This window comes from Mesocricetus auratus, unplaced genomic scaffold (assembly GCF_017639785.1).
Source record: "Mesocricetus auratus isolate SY011 unplaced genomic scaffold, BCM_Maur_2.0 Super-Scaffold_100011, whole genome shotgun sequence".
Classification (NCBI taxonomy): Eukaryota; Metazoa; Chordata; class Mammalia; order Rodentia; family Cricetidae; genus Mesocricetus; species Mesocricetus auratus.
Window position 1 is genome coordinate 79,991,783 of NW_024429195.1, and position 13,638 is coordinate 80,005,420.

At 42.2% G+C, this 13,638-nt stretch overlaps 1 protein-coding gene across 1 annotated transcript in view; it reads right to left on the reverse strand.

Moving 5' to 3' along the window:
• Positions 1-604: 604 nt before the first annotated feature.
• The window catches only part of Pah (phenylalanine hydroxylase), a 56,624-nt gene continuing 43,590 nt past the window's right edge, over positions 605-13,638 (reverse strand). The window contains exons 7-13 of the mRNA XM_005067966.4: positions 12,596-12,731; positions 11,526-11,595; positions 7,346-7,402; positions 5,033-5,128; positions 4,381-4,514; positions 3,101-3,216; positions 605-1,209 (exon numbers count right to left, since the gene is read on the reverse strand). Of these exons, the coding sequence (XP_005068023.1) occupies positions 1,163-1,209; positions 3,101-3,216; positions 4,381-4,514; positions 5,033-5,128; positions 7,346-7,402; positions 11,526-11,595; positions 12,596-12,731 (656 nt within the window). The 3' untranslated portion in view covers positions 605-1,162. The remainder of the gene's footprint in view (positions 1,210-3,100; positions 3,217-4,380; positions 4,515-5,032; positions 5,129-7,345; positions 7,403-11,525; positions 11,596-12,595; positions 12,732-13,638) is intronic.

Consider the following 13,638-nt stretch of genomic DNA (forward strand, 5'->3'; position numbering starts at 1 on the left):
GAAGTACACTTGAAGAAGCACCACGTAAATCGCTTATGACTTAACTGCTTTAAAAACCAATTTTGCAGTATGTAAGAAGTTTAAATAACATCTATAAAGACAATGACATCCCCCACTGCATCTCATATGTTACAAGTATTCATGTAAAATTCATAACCAACAAACACCAAAGTCTGTTGACTCCCTACAATTGACTTCAATTGTCACTATGATCCATGCAGTGGGCTTGGTCCCCTAGGTCTTTAAACTGTGTCATAAGATTTTCTGGCAAATGAATTTCTAAAGGAGCGAGAGAAATATTTCAATCAAAGAAGCATTTGAAACTTAAAATATTGTGACATTGATGTTTTTCTCCAGCTTAAATAAAATCCTCGCTTTTCTAAAGTGGATTTACTATTTTTAAATGTATGTAACATTTAATGAATATCTCCTGTCTTTAGCTAATATCTACTATATCACATATGCCTTCAAAAATATTTCCCAAATGTACTTGAAAATGATGTCAGAAAGTTGTGGAATCAGGATCAGGTGGGCATACATACAATAGAGAGATAAAGCACACTATATAAAAATAATGCATACTATAGAGAAAAAATACCCAGAATGTTTTGTACAATGATCTAAAACTTTATTGCTTGTAACTATCTTGATAGAGTCTCAAATAAGAGGAGATTTACAGAGGCAGGATAATGAATCAGTTCTCAGAGCCATAGTGGATGAACATAGAAGCTAAGCTTCACAGTTTGAGATTTGTACTGAACTGAATAATTCATTCATGAGGACAATCTTATGTTTCACACTAAGCCATATAACATATTCCTTTACATCTTACCTGGAAGGCAAAAACAAATAAATGAATCATGAATTATAAGGGTCACAAATTTGATGAATATTGATGAGAGGTGAGAAATTACATTTTAATCTAAATTGAATGTATGAGATGTCTAAATCAAAGATGATTCTGAGTTACCCTGAGAGGGTTTAATACACTTTAAGAGAATTTTTATTCATTTGGTGATGCTCCACTGTGTTAGCATTAAGTAATAAAAGCCGACATATCAAATTAAAGATTTTTCTCTTTAGATGAGGAAGCAGTTATTATATTTCTATCAGCAGAATTTTGATTGACCTCTCAAGTTCTACCCGTGACATCATTTTCTGTTCATGTCTTTATTTTCTGCAGGGCACTGCAAAGGATTCCAAACTCACCTACAAAAAAAGAAGAGCAGAAAAGTGAGCCATCTGTTAAAAAATGAAAAGCCCAATAGGGTTGCTGGGATGCATCACACCAAACTTCAGAGCACTTACAACTTACTTACAGAGCCAACGCTAGCCCAGGTCTAGTGTGTGCAGTGAGTGCTAAAGTTGTCAACATAATTTGTTTCCCTTTTCACAAGCTGTTTCCTGGAGATAAAGGGGTTTTTCTAAGCAACAGGATTTCCAAGCAGATACCTAGGTCTGTGTGCTCTTTTTGACATACCTATCCACAACAGCTTCAGGACTGTTGCATTCAGGACTCTAAGCAGTTAAACTTACAGAGTGTGGGGTTCATTTTAGTATCCCATTTCAGAAACACCTGAGGTTCTAAGCCTCTGCACAAATTTAGAAAGTTTGGTTTGGACCTATGTAACTCAGGACTGTAATTTTTTTCAGCACTTGAAAATAGGGATGGCCCCCATAGGCTCAAATATTTGAATGAGTTGTCATTAGGGAATGGCTCTAATTGAGAAAGATTGGGAGGTGTGGCTTTGTTGGAGTGGGCATGGCTTTGTTGGAGGAAGTGTGTCAGTGAGTATGGGCTTTGGGGTTTCAGAAGCCCAAAGCAGGCCCATTGGCTCATTCTCTCTTCCTGTGATCTGGGTACAGAACTCTCAGCTACTTCTCCAGCACCATGTCTGCCTGCATGCCACCACACCTGCCTTAATGATAATGGAAATGAAAAACTAAATGAAAATTGATGCATAATGAATTCAGGGTGGTTTGGGCACTCTTTGCCTATGTCATGTGGTGCCACTGGACTGCAGTTTTGGTTCTGGACACACAAGATGCACATTTTTGTACTGTGCCAACCATCGTGTCACACAACACCCATAAACTCTGTCTGAAACAGCTGGGTTTATACACAGGGCCATTGTATATCATGAATACCAGTGCTTCAGTGGTGTATACAAAGTTTTTTCTGCCCTCATAGAAACACAATTTAGTTATAGAAAACAACTTCTAGTGATTGCCTGTAGTCATTCCTCACTCATTCATTCAAAAGCTCTAATTATCCTTATGAATAAGGTTAGGTCCTAGGGACTTAACAGAGATCTTGATATTTATCTCTGTTCAGGTCTAATTTGGGACACAGAAAGTAAACAATTCTAAAACGGTGTAACCCTCTGAAAGGAAGATCTGCAAGAACATAAAAACATATGCAGGACATACAAGCCAGTCATCCTACAAGAAGAGATGTCTGTGTAAGACACATGAGATGCACCGGCTTTGGACATATCACACAGGCATGGCAAAAGAATATTTTAAGCAGAAATGATGTCATGGGCAAAAGCCAGGAGAGGGCACAGGGACCAGAAGCTGATCTGTGGTGCTAGAGGGTAATTTCAGTGGCTATAGAGAATCAGGTGTGAACAGGGTGATCGGTGATGTTTCTACAGTAACTGTTATAATATCCACCACCAGGGAAGAGTAGAAGCCAGCAGCAGTAGATGAGTTGGATTATGGGAGGCTAGTGAAGCAGACAGAATTTAGTTCTCAGCACATGAGATTCCAGGCTGGGTGATATCAACTGACATTTAGAAGAAAAGGGGCAGGAAGGCAAATGATGAGAAGAACCTGAGAGCAACAGGCTGGGTGTGGAAAGGTGGTGTCGTGGTGAGAGATGGGATTGGATGCCAGAAGGTCAAAGGAAGAAGGTCAAAGGAAGAAGGTCAAAGGAAGAATGTCAAAGGGGAAGGTAAGGCAACCTGCATAGTTCTTTTCCTCCAGTGAACCTATGGCGTATGTGGAGATGTTTCTTTTGTCCCTGTGGGAAAGGTCAGAAGACACGGCCTCTATTCTGGGAAAGAAGGTAGAGTTCCATCAGCTGTGAGCTACTTACTGTTGATGGAGTCAGCCAAAATCTTCAGCTGTTGAGTGTTGTCCAGGACCTCAACCCTTTGAGTGTAGGGGTCATAGCGAACCGAGAAAGGCCGGGGGATTGTGGCAGCAAAGGCCCTGAAATGAACACCAAGGGCCTAAGTGAGGGTCACCACTTAGAGAGAGGTTATGCTGAAGGAGTTCTGAGTGGGAATTACTTTGCTGTGAACCCTGAAACTTCCTGTAACAGTGGCTCAAAAGCTGCGGTTGAGGTGTGAAGAACAATTGAACCAGGAACAGCTGGGGAAGTCTTTGTGTGTGTGTGTGTGTGTGTGTGTGTGTGTGTGTGTGTGTGTGTGTGTGCCCACACGCACGTGCGTGTATAAAAGCACAAAGCACACATATTGAATAAGATAAGTGAAACCTACACACAGAATACGATTAAAAGAAATAACAAAGGTACTTGACAATCAACGCAAATGGAAACACAGCTCTGGGCAATTGACTGAAACATTGTTGTGACATGGATCAGGGGTCTCATATGAATCTAGGATCACATTAAATTCTAACTGCTCTAATCCCTTTAAAAATATCACTAAGTAACCCCTTACTAAAGCCCTAAAATTAAGTACTGTGTTATCCCTATTTTTCAAACGAGGGGGCTGAGCCTTGGGAAGTTGAGTACATGGACTGCTACTGTCAGTTGCAATGCTGTGAAGGAACCTGGGCAGCCTGGTTCTGACCTGGATGCTTTATTGCCTTCCCTAAGCATTCTGTAGGAATCTCCCCGGCGGGACTTTGTGAGCGACAGCCGTCAATATAGTTAACAAGACACTCCATTAGCCTAAGATGAAAGTAAAAACTACTGTATTGAAAATGACAGTTCAGTACAGACAGTAAGCCACTCCAGGTTTTGGCAAGAGTAGCACCCTAAGTCCCCAAGTCAAGCTGTCTAGGTTCCTTTCTTGTCCGTTATAGCCCTTGTGATCAGAGGCAACAGCTCTCCTCTGTTCCTCACACTCCTTATTTTCTTATACAATCAGGGTACCAACAGTCCCAAGAACAGAGGGGCATGACAAGTGCTGTCACACTACTTGTGAGTTCATTATCTCCCCATCTTCCCTCTCTGAAAGGAGCTTTTAACCCAGATGGTGCCATGTCTAATGTGATGCAGGTCTGATCTCGACTACTCTAGGTCTCTTCCCCTGTATATTTACAGAGCACCCCATTTGACTTTGGGGAATGCCCACACCCACCTCACTGAATGTATCTCAGTCTTGGGCCTTCTTTCTGGAATCTCACCTCACTTTCTCCTTGGCGTCATTGAAACTCTCTGCTACGTAGTATAGGGGCTGGAACTCTGTGACGTTGTACTCCTGTGAGGCTGTCTTCTCTAGGTCCAGGGGCAGGAGTTTTGGCTTGTCTGATAAACAGTACTGCAGACCCAGAGAAAAGTTTTCAGCTGAGTCAGGGCCTGTGCTCTCACCCGCATCCCATAGTTCATCAGCAAAACATCTCCCATAACCATCATTTCCTTAGCCCAGTGCAAATTTGGTAAACTGATTTATTCAGCATGTACTAGATTAGACTCCCCACAGCTCATTCAAAGCCTACAGTTAACTAGAAGGGCACAATTCATTTCAACACTTCCTAATAATGAACTTAATAGGCATAGCCAATCATATTTCTTGGCATATGTTTGCATACTTACAAGTTGTAAGCCTGGGTCAGTTTGGCCTCAGGAGGCCTCTCCTTCATGGAGTTCTGTGGACTTATGCTTGAATTTCTATCTCTAACAACACAGTTGTAGTCAAAGCATAGCTGCTAAGGTACCAATCACCTGAGGAAATGAACCTCTAATTATAGCTAACAGCATTTCAGCCAAGTCCCAAAGGTGGGAATGGTCCTACATACTCCTGCTTCTAAGTGCCCAGGCTTTCTGCTAAACTCATACCTGTAATTCACCAAAGGATGACAGAAGCCCCGCACCATATGCCTTGATGGAATCTCCTTCCTTGCAGAGCCCAAACTCCACAGTAAACCAGTAAATCTGGAATAGAAAGCAAGCAAAAGACACTTATCAGGGATGAGTAAGGTAGCAGATACATAAAGACATATCCAGTAGGTTGAAGTCTGCACAGATATATTCTCTGAATCAGTGAGGCCTAGCATCACTCTGTGGCCCATGGCTTCTTCTATCCAGTAACCTGTTGAATCAGGTGTGGATGAATCATGGTGTAATAAAACATGTTACAGTGTGCTAGAATTTCCCAAAGACATCCCCAACAAGTTCCTTTCTGTGTGACAGAAATTCTCCATGACTTTTACTTTTCTATCTATGGCACAAACTGGAATGATAGATTCCTAAGATATTGCTATATTGGGAGGGTTCATATGGTAATTTTACCAAGGAAAAGAAGTGAGTGGTTAAGGGATTGAACAGTGAGAGAGTCCATGAGGTGCATACTCCATCTGCTATGCAAAAGCATGGGGTACTGATGAAGTCAGCTACTATGTGTGTCTTCCCAGTAATCATGCCCTTTTCTTCCAGTATCTCCTACTCCAATGGATCTTGGATACTTGACCTAGATAACAGCTCTGGAGTTCTGGCACCAAGAGAAAACAGGGCTTAGTGAGATGCTAGAGATGGTCAACATCTTGGAGAATTAGGGGTGGGTTAACAGTTAAGTCTCCTTGTTAGATTGTAGGACATTAAACCCAAGAAGGTCATCAAAGCCCAATCAATATGTCTTCATCATACACAGCAGCCTTCAGCCTAGAAAGTTAAGGTGACATACTCACAGTGACACAGAAAATCAAAGGCACAGAAAAGACACAGGTCTGTTCCCAGCTCAGAATGACAATATAGTGGGTCCTTTGTCATTAGTGAGGGACATAGTGAGGTACTCTGGATTCTAAGACTTTACTCTTTATAAATGATAAATTCTATCCACTTTTTCTAAAAGCCCTTGGAAAGCTGACTCCCTAAGATACCTAAAATGTAAAAACTTACATTCACACGAATTTAACTCTTTAGACCCACATGAAATTCTTTTGAGATGGGCAATAAATTTTCATGCCCATTTTTTAGAGATAAAGAAACAAAAGCCACTTGCCCTGATACTCGGAGGAGATAGATGTTCAGTGGACAAACCTAGAAGTTTCTAGTCTTTCTGAAGGAGGGAGTATATAAAATTTCTTACCAAACACATCTCAATGCAAGTCTTGCATTAACTGTAGTTTTTTAAATTTAATGTAAACTTTTGTTTTTTAATCTTCCAGGCCAGGCATATGATAGGAAACACAGTTTTGTACCTGGAGAGGGATATTCAGAAACTGGAAAATGTAAGGAAGGAAATTGCCAATGGTGCAGATCTGGTGTTGCCATAGCTCCTGTGTGTGCATGGTCCCTGATTCTCTTGTGAGAGAGAGGGAAATGTTTGGCAAGAATGTGGAGCCTGGACCCATTTTTTACCTTCTATCTAAAACAGACCCTGAGACTAGTTCTAGTGCAGAGGTAGAGAGGTAAATATTCGCTGAACAGAGCACTAAACCCAGGCAGTTCCTGGCACCCTTTGAACCAAAGGATTTCCAGGTCTATTATTACACTTGGTTGTTGTTTCCAAGGAGATCCTATTAAAAATTATGTGGAAATATCCATATGCAAGCTCACCTTAAAATCCAGTCCCTTAAAGAAAAATGGAAATGTGACATTTCATTCATGTGAATGTAACTTACCATGTTCTTATTATTATTTCAAATGGCCTAGCTGACAGGGAGAGAAGAAACCTTCAAAGACCTGAAGTGTGGGAACACCAGACCTTGTTCAGAAACCCACTTCCCCATCAGCCTGGGAGTAAGCAGCTGTAAGACAATGTTTACTAAAAACATGTTTACAAAAAACAATACAATGCCGGGGCAATAAGTTCCTGAAAAGGGCTGGCCCACGGGAACCGCCCTGACCTCGACCTTGTCCAAAGACTAACCGCCTCTTCTGACACACCCAGATCAGTTTTTGGTGTCAGAGCAGAACCAGCCAGGGGAGAGGAGAGAGCAGACGCTTTTCTGGAGGGAGGCCTTTCTTGGGAAGTTTTCTTGAGCCTTTTTGGGGCCTGCTTAAAGTTTTCTTTACATCGTTGAACAAGTCTCTGTGTTGTCAATCCCCAACACTCTCCGCACGTTCTCGGACACAGGCTGCACAGGCGGACGCGGCACTGAAGGACATGGCCCTTAGCATTCCCATAACCCTTCCATGGACAAGACTTACTGTGGCTAGTTTCTCGATGTATTCATCAGGTGCACCCAGAGAAGCAAGCCCGATTTCCTGTGTGTGGAGAAACAGAGTCAGTGGCACACCCATTATTTAGACTTTGCCCTCAGCCGGGCATTGGTGGTGCACACCTTTACTCCCAGAACTTGGAGGCAGAGGCAGGCAGATCTTTGTGAGTTTGAGACCAGCCTGTTCTACAAGAGCTGGTTCCAGGACAGCCTCCAAAGCTACACAGGAAACCCTGTCTCAAAAAACCAAAAAATAAAAAATAAATAAAAAAGACTTTACTCTCAGTGCCAACTTGACACCCAATAATGGGCAGGTAATTTATTTCTAAACACTTTCTGAAGGCCCTAGATTGACACTGCATATTTGTAGAAGTCCACTCTAGCCAGGCCAGAGGCACAGACTTCAGGAGCAGAGGAATGCATCACCAGTACTTGCTTCCTTTGTCTTCACTTTACAAAAAGGAATGACAAGTTAGCCTGCACATGGTCACACAGCATCTAAAACATCATCTGTTGACAGCAGCCTAGTGATCACACACACCCACACAGAATGAGAGAGATATTTCTGGAATACAGAATGAGTCTTAATCAGATACTTGAAAATACAAAAGGAAGACTGCAGAGAAGTGGTTGCGTCATTCCAGACATACGCATAGCTGGAGAGGCTGAAATGCCATGGATCACTGAGTACAGCCTCAACTGCAAAATTCCTCTGGTGGTCTCTTGGACTCTTTAACAGCAACCCTCTGTGTGTGTGTGTGTGAGTGTGTGTGTGTGTGTGTGTGTGTGTGTGTTTCCAAACATGTATTCATTCACTCCAAACATGTGCATTAAGTGTTTTCTATGTGCCAGGAAATATACAAAACTGGCACATATACTTGACCTTGTCATTTATAATAAAAATACACAGTTGTTAAGATGTGCGTGGATAAGTAAAAATTTAGCAAAGACTTAGGGGGAAAAACACAAGGAGGAAGAGACAGAGGACTGGGAGCTTGGGGTAATCCTGGGAAGGCTTCATTATTAATTTGGGTTCTAGGAAAGGTAGTACTTGGGGAAAGGCTTGGATGCTATTGGTTCTTCTGATGACAGGTTGGATGCTGCAGAGCAAACAGCAAGTGTACAGCTAGTTGGGACACTGTCTAAGCAAGGGAGATGCGGGCTGCTCCCAGGAACAGAGAATGAGGGACAGAGCAGCTATAGTATAGAGAGAGTACTGGTGGGAAACACTGAAGATCCCAAATGCGATCATGTGGGCTTTTTTTAAAAAGGCATTTGAGGACTTGGGTTTTTCTTTTCAGTGAAATAAAAATCCATTTCAGGATTTGCAGTAACTCCTGTTGTTTTTCTTCTTTGGTAATTCCATGTATGTATATAAATTATTCTAGAGTGGACATGATCTAATAATATATGTCACTGAAGACTTACTCTGGCTACTTTGTGAGAATAGACTGTAGGAGTCAAGGATGAGGGTGGGATGCCAATGAAGAAGCTACAGCAGACAAGTAAAGAATGAGAGTGCCTGAGAGCCTCTTAGCAACAATGAATGAGAGTGCTAAGAGCATATTATCAACAAAGAACGAGAGTGCTGAGGTCATGTTAACCCCCAGATGTGTGTTTTTGGCTTGAGCAAATCAAAGAATGGAGTTGTTATGGACTCTTACAGGGAGACTTATGGCTGAATAAACTTTGAAGAAGATTCAAAAATCAGCTTTGGACAGGAATATAGAGATGTCTAATCAACATCAAGTGGGGTGGAGATGCTGAATTGATGGTTCATATGTAAGCATGATTTGGTGTTGAAGTCTAAGTCAAGAACATGAATGTTCAATAGTATATTAGAGATAATATTCATAGACAAGAGATTGGCTAAGCTCACCAAGGACTGGGTACAGACAGGGAGGAGAACTAAGGGCTTTTTTATTTTGAAGCAAGAGGCTACATGCCTTGTATCACCATATCCCTCTCTGGGCCCCACATTGAGGCTGACATACACTGTCTATAGAAAGTACTGTCTGGCTTAGAGTAAACCAAGTTCAGGTAGCCCCTAGCCTGGTTCTACTACCCCATTTTTCCCCCACCTCTACTCTAATTCTAACTCTACTCTATTTCTAGATATTCGAATCCTGAGTTTAACAGAATCCATTGATAAGCTGAGGTTAAATCCTTAGTTGTTTCTCTTGACATCATTTTTTTAAAGATAGGGTCCCGTATATTCCAGTCTAGCCTCAAACTGGCAGTATAGGCAAAGATAATCTCAAATTCCTGATCTTCCTTCTTGCATCTCGCAAGGGTTGGAATTGCAGGTGTGTGCCACAACACCCAATATCTTATTCTTTGTAAGTCAAGAGTTCAACTAACACAGGGGCCCCTAAGATCCTTCTGTACTCCATCACCACCCCCACACTGCCCTACAGTGGTAAGAAACTTCTGACTTCAAATCAAAACAAAATGTTCTCAGAGAACAACTTTTTGCCTTGGGACTATCCATGTCAAAGACGAGAGTGCTAAACAGATGATCATACAATATCTGCTGACGTTAATTGTCTACTCCTCTCCAGGGTTACCCAAAATGCAAATGACTTAAGGAAGACTGCCACCAGCTCTGCAGCTAAATAGAATATCTCTCATGTCAAGAATTCAAGGTTCCTATTCTCCAAGGAGAAAGCTTCTAATTCTCCTGTCATAGTAACAAGTTCCTGTTTTAAAACTGTCTTGAGTAATCAACACCATCTTGGCAGCCGTAACTGCATTATTGGCAATAACACTTTCACAGCTAAAGTTCAAACAGACACTCCCACTTCTAAAGTCCAATGGTTTCAGGGCTCCATGATTCTCAAAACCTCACATGGAAGTAGCAAGTGTTTTTGTTTGGACAGCCTAAGTCTTCTAAGTAGTCAAGAAATCAGTTGAACTTTTTATCTCATTTGTTTCAAATATCAAGTGGCAGCTGCCTTGTTCCATGGTTGGAAACACTTCCTGCAGCTAATGGCAAATGCTTGTAAATTCAAGCACAGTGTCATTACCTTCAAATTCCTACTCAGAGCATCGTTCACTCATGTGCCATCCTTTGACCATCACTCTTTCTAGTGAGGAAGAAGACTGATAAGACCAATTTTACTGATTCAAGTTCATGGGAACTGAGGCACATGATGGCTTCACAGCTTGTCCAGCTCATCAAAGCTCTGGGTTGGGTCTATGAGTACCTCGGAGCCATCATTCAATCTTTCATTATCCCAGCCACCCAACTGTGCTTTAAAATATTTTTATGGTTTTTAAAAATTATTTGGGCACCTGTGTGTCTCTGTGGGGTGTGTTCATATGAATGCAGATGCCTGCAGAGACCACAGTCATTATATGTTAGGGTTAGAGATATGGGTGGCTATTGGTCACCTGATGTGAGAGTTTGAACAAAAACTGTGGTCCTCTGCAAGAGAAGTATGTTGTCTTAACTGCTAAGTCATTTCCCTAGATACCTCCTACACACACACACACACACACACACACACGGGACCCCCTCCTGGTGACAAGAGAGAATTAGGAGAATTGCTTGAACTCATCAGAAAACAGTTTTGAGTTTTCTTATCACTGTGAAAGATAAATCAAAGTCATGGTACTATTTTGACAGTTGAAACAAGACATTATATGGCTCTTTATTTTATCTTTCTTTGTTTCCTTCTCTGTCTCTCTAGTCAATCTTATACATAAGATCATTGATGTTGGATTCTTGGCAAATGTCATCTTATTTAGTTCAAGTATACATACAGAAGACTACCTGACAGGATGGAAAGTGTCAAGGTCTCTCAAAAGACTACTGGATGGAAAGTAGTAGACAAATTTGAAAGCAGCTGAGGTGACGTCTGCATAGAGATGAGAGATGCTTTTATCAATGAGAAGGCTCTTAATATATGACTGACAAGATCATTGAGATTAGCCAATTGGTCATAGGCATGTCACAGAATGATCAATCACCAACCCCAGGCTGTGGTTCTGAGTGTTCCTCCTGGCCCACAGAGCCACACACCCTTCACGGTGATATTCTTCTCAGGTAGGAACATGGAACGATATCTTTTTCCACTCGTACAGAGCATGTGAGGGCCCCTTTGTCAGGGATTAACTCATTTCAGAAATGCAGTCCAAACCCTATAGCCAAGTCTTTTTTTTCTTACCTGGGAAAACTGGGCAAAGCTGCGATCTGAAAACAGGGGCACATGTCCCAGCAGTTCATGACAAATGTCACTAAAACAGAAAGTACAGCATTTAGAGGATGGACAGGTTAAACCAAGTTAGAAACAATGAGGAAAAAGTAGCACATTGAGGCCTGGGACTTTACTCTCGAGAATAAGCTCTGTTTGAAGCAAAGGATCCCTTGAAATACAGTATGAAAGAAAAGGAAGAAAGGGAAAGGAAAGAAAGGAGAGGCAGAGCCGCTCAGAGTCCTAGGAGACAAGAGGGGTTCAGATGCAAAGCCAAGGAACCAGCATCTGTATAGGTCTCTTCTCAGATACCTGAGTGAGTTGTGGGTCAGAGATTCCTCCCATCCCAAGTCTCCTTGTCACTCACTTACCCGGAGAGGGATAATGTTCCCAGCTTTTCCAATAAGGACTTTTTTTTTAAATAAAGGTGTTGCTCTTTTCTTGGCCCAGAGTAGGCCAACAGTCAAAAAAGAAAGGTTACATTTTTTTCTAAAACACTACCGGTTCCAAAGAAACAAGTCCTTTCTAATTGAGCCGTGAACATCATGAAGAGGGGGAAATAATCTGGGACATCATCCTGATCTCCTTGGATCAATTTCTATGTGACTAATGAGGTGGCTAGAAGTCCAAGTAGGAAGCACAGTGGCCACCCATTCTCTCCTTCTGGCCAATACATAACCCATGCAAAGAACTGGCATCATCTAAATGTGTACTTGGGAGATGCTGAGATCACTTGGCTACTCTTGTTCCTATCCTATTTGGAACTTCAGAGGTCTGACTTTGAGGCTTGATGGAACTTCTTTTCCTGCTTCCCAAGGAGATCCCAATCCTTGGTTGACAGGATGTCCAAATCTGTGTGTCCAAATTTCATCTATCTGGACTGAGAAAATCCCCAAGGTGTGAGTTTCACTTAGAACCACTATCAAATAAAGCAGGCAATGAATTGTGCAGACCAGCCTGCAATGAACCTAGAAAGCATTCTTAGAGCAGGTAGGACTAGTGCCCATTGTGATTGGCAGTGGTAGCTGGAGAATGGTACTCACGGTTCAGGTGTGTACATGGGCTTAGACCCATGCCTGATATATTGTGTGCAGTGGAAGACTCGGAAGGCCAGGCCACCCAAGAAATCTCGAGAGGACAGTAAGCCAGCAACAGGTCGGAGGCGGAAACCAGTACAGGCTGAAAAGCAGAAGACAACCTAAAACTCAAAGTCTGTGGAGAAGCCAGAGACTCTACAAAACCCCCCAATAGGGAACCAATGCCCAGGAATGTGGACTTTCCACCAAGGAGACATGGCTTCTGGTCTCTGCCACCTTGGCTGTGTTGGGTTAAGTAAACTCACATTGATGAGATTCAGTTTTCTCACCTGCAAAATGTAGGTGGGTACTACTGAGGTATATACTGAACAGCAGGACAGTAACGACTAAAAAATCCTAGCGGAGCCTAGTCCATTGCAAAACTGCAGTAAATTTCCTGTTTGCTACTGATCATTGGCATCAGATACTTGTCCACTACTTCTCATATTTCCAGAGTGGTGAGGAGATTTCAGGTCAGCATCAGGAGTAAATCATGCAATTCCACACACAGTGGGGCTATGTTTACCATGCCACACACAGCCCATCCTAGGAAGAGAAATGTCCTGTCTGACTGCAATAATCTCAAAATCTCTCTCTCTCCCTCCCTCTTTCTCTCCTATCTCTCTGTCTCTCTCTGTGTCTCTCTGTCTCTCTCTCCCTCCCTCTCTCTCCTCTCTCTCTGTCTCTCTCTGTGTCTCTGTGTCTCTCTGTCTCTGTGTCTCTCTGTCTCTCTCTCTCCTCTCTCTGTCTCTCCCTGTCTCTCTCTCTGTCTCTGTGTCTCTCTGTCTCTCTGTCTCATCCATAAACAGGGCATGTGGGTTTCTCTTTAAAATGTAGGGAGCACCAAGAACTGGTAGATAGTTCCCTAATCAAGGTTAAAGTACTGGGAAAATTTTGAGCACCAATGTACTCTAAATAACTTTTCTTTAAAGCTACCAATTTATAGCCATCCTTTGCCTCCTACATCTGTTTCTCAATCTGCTCTACACTGGGAGTAGAAAGTGTTGCTG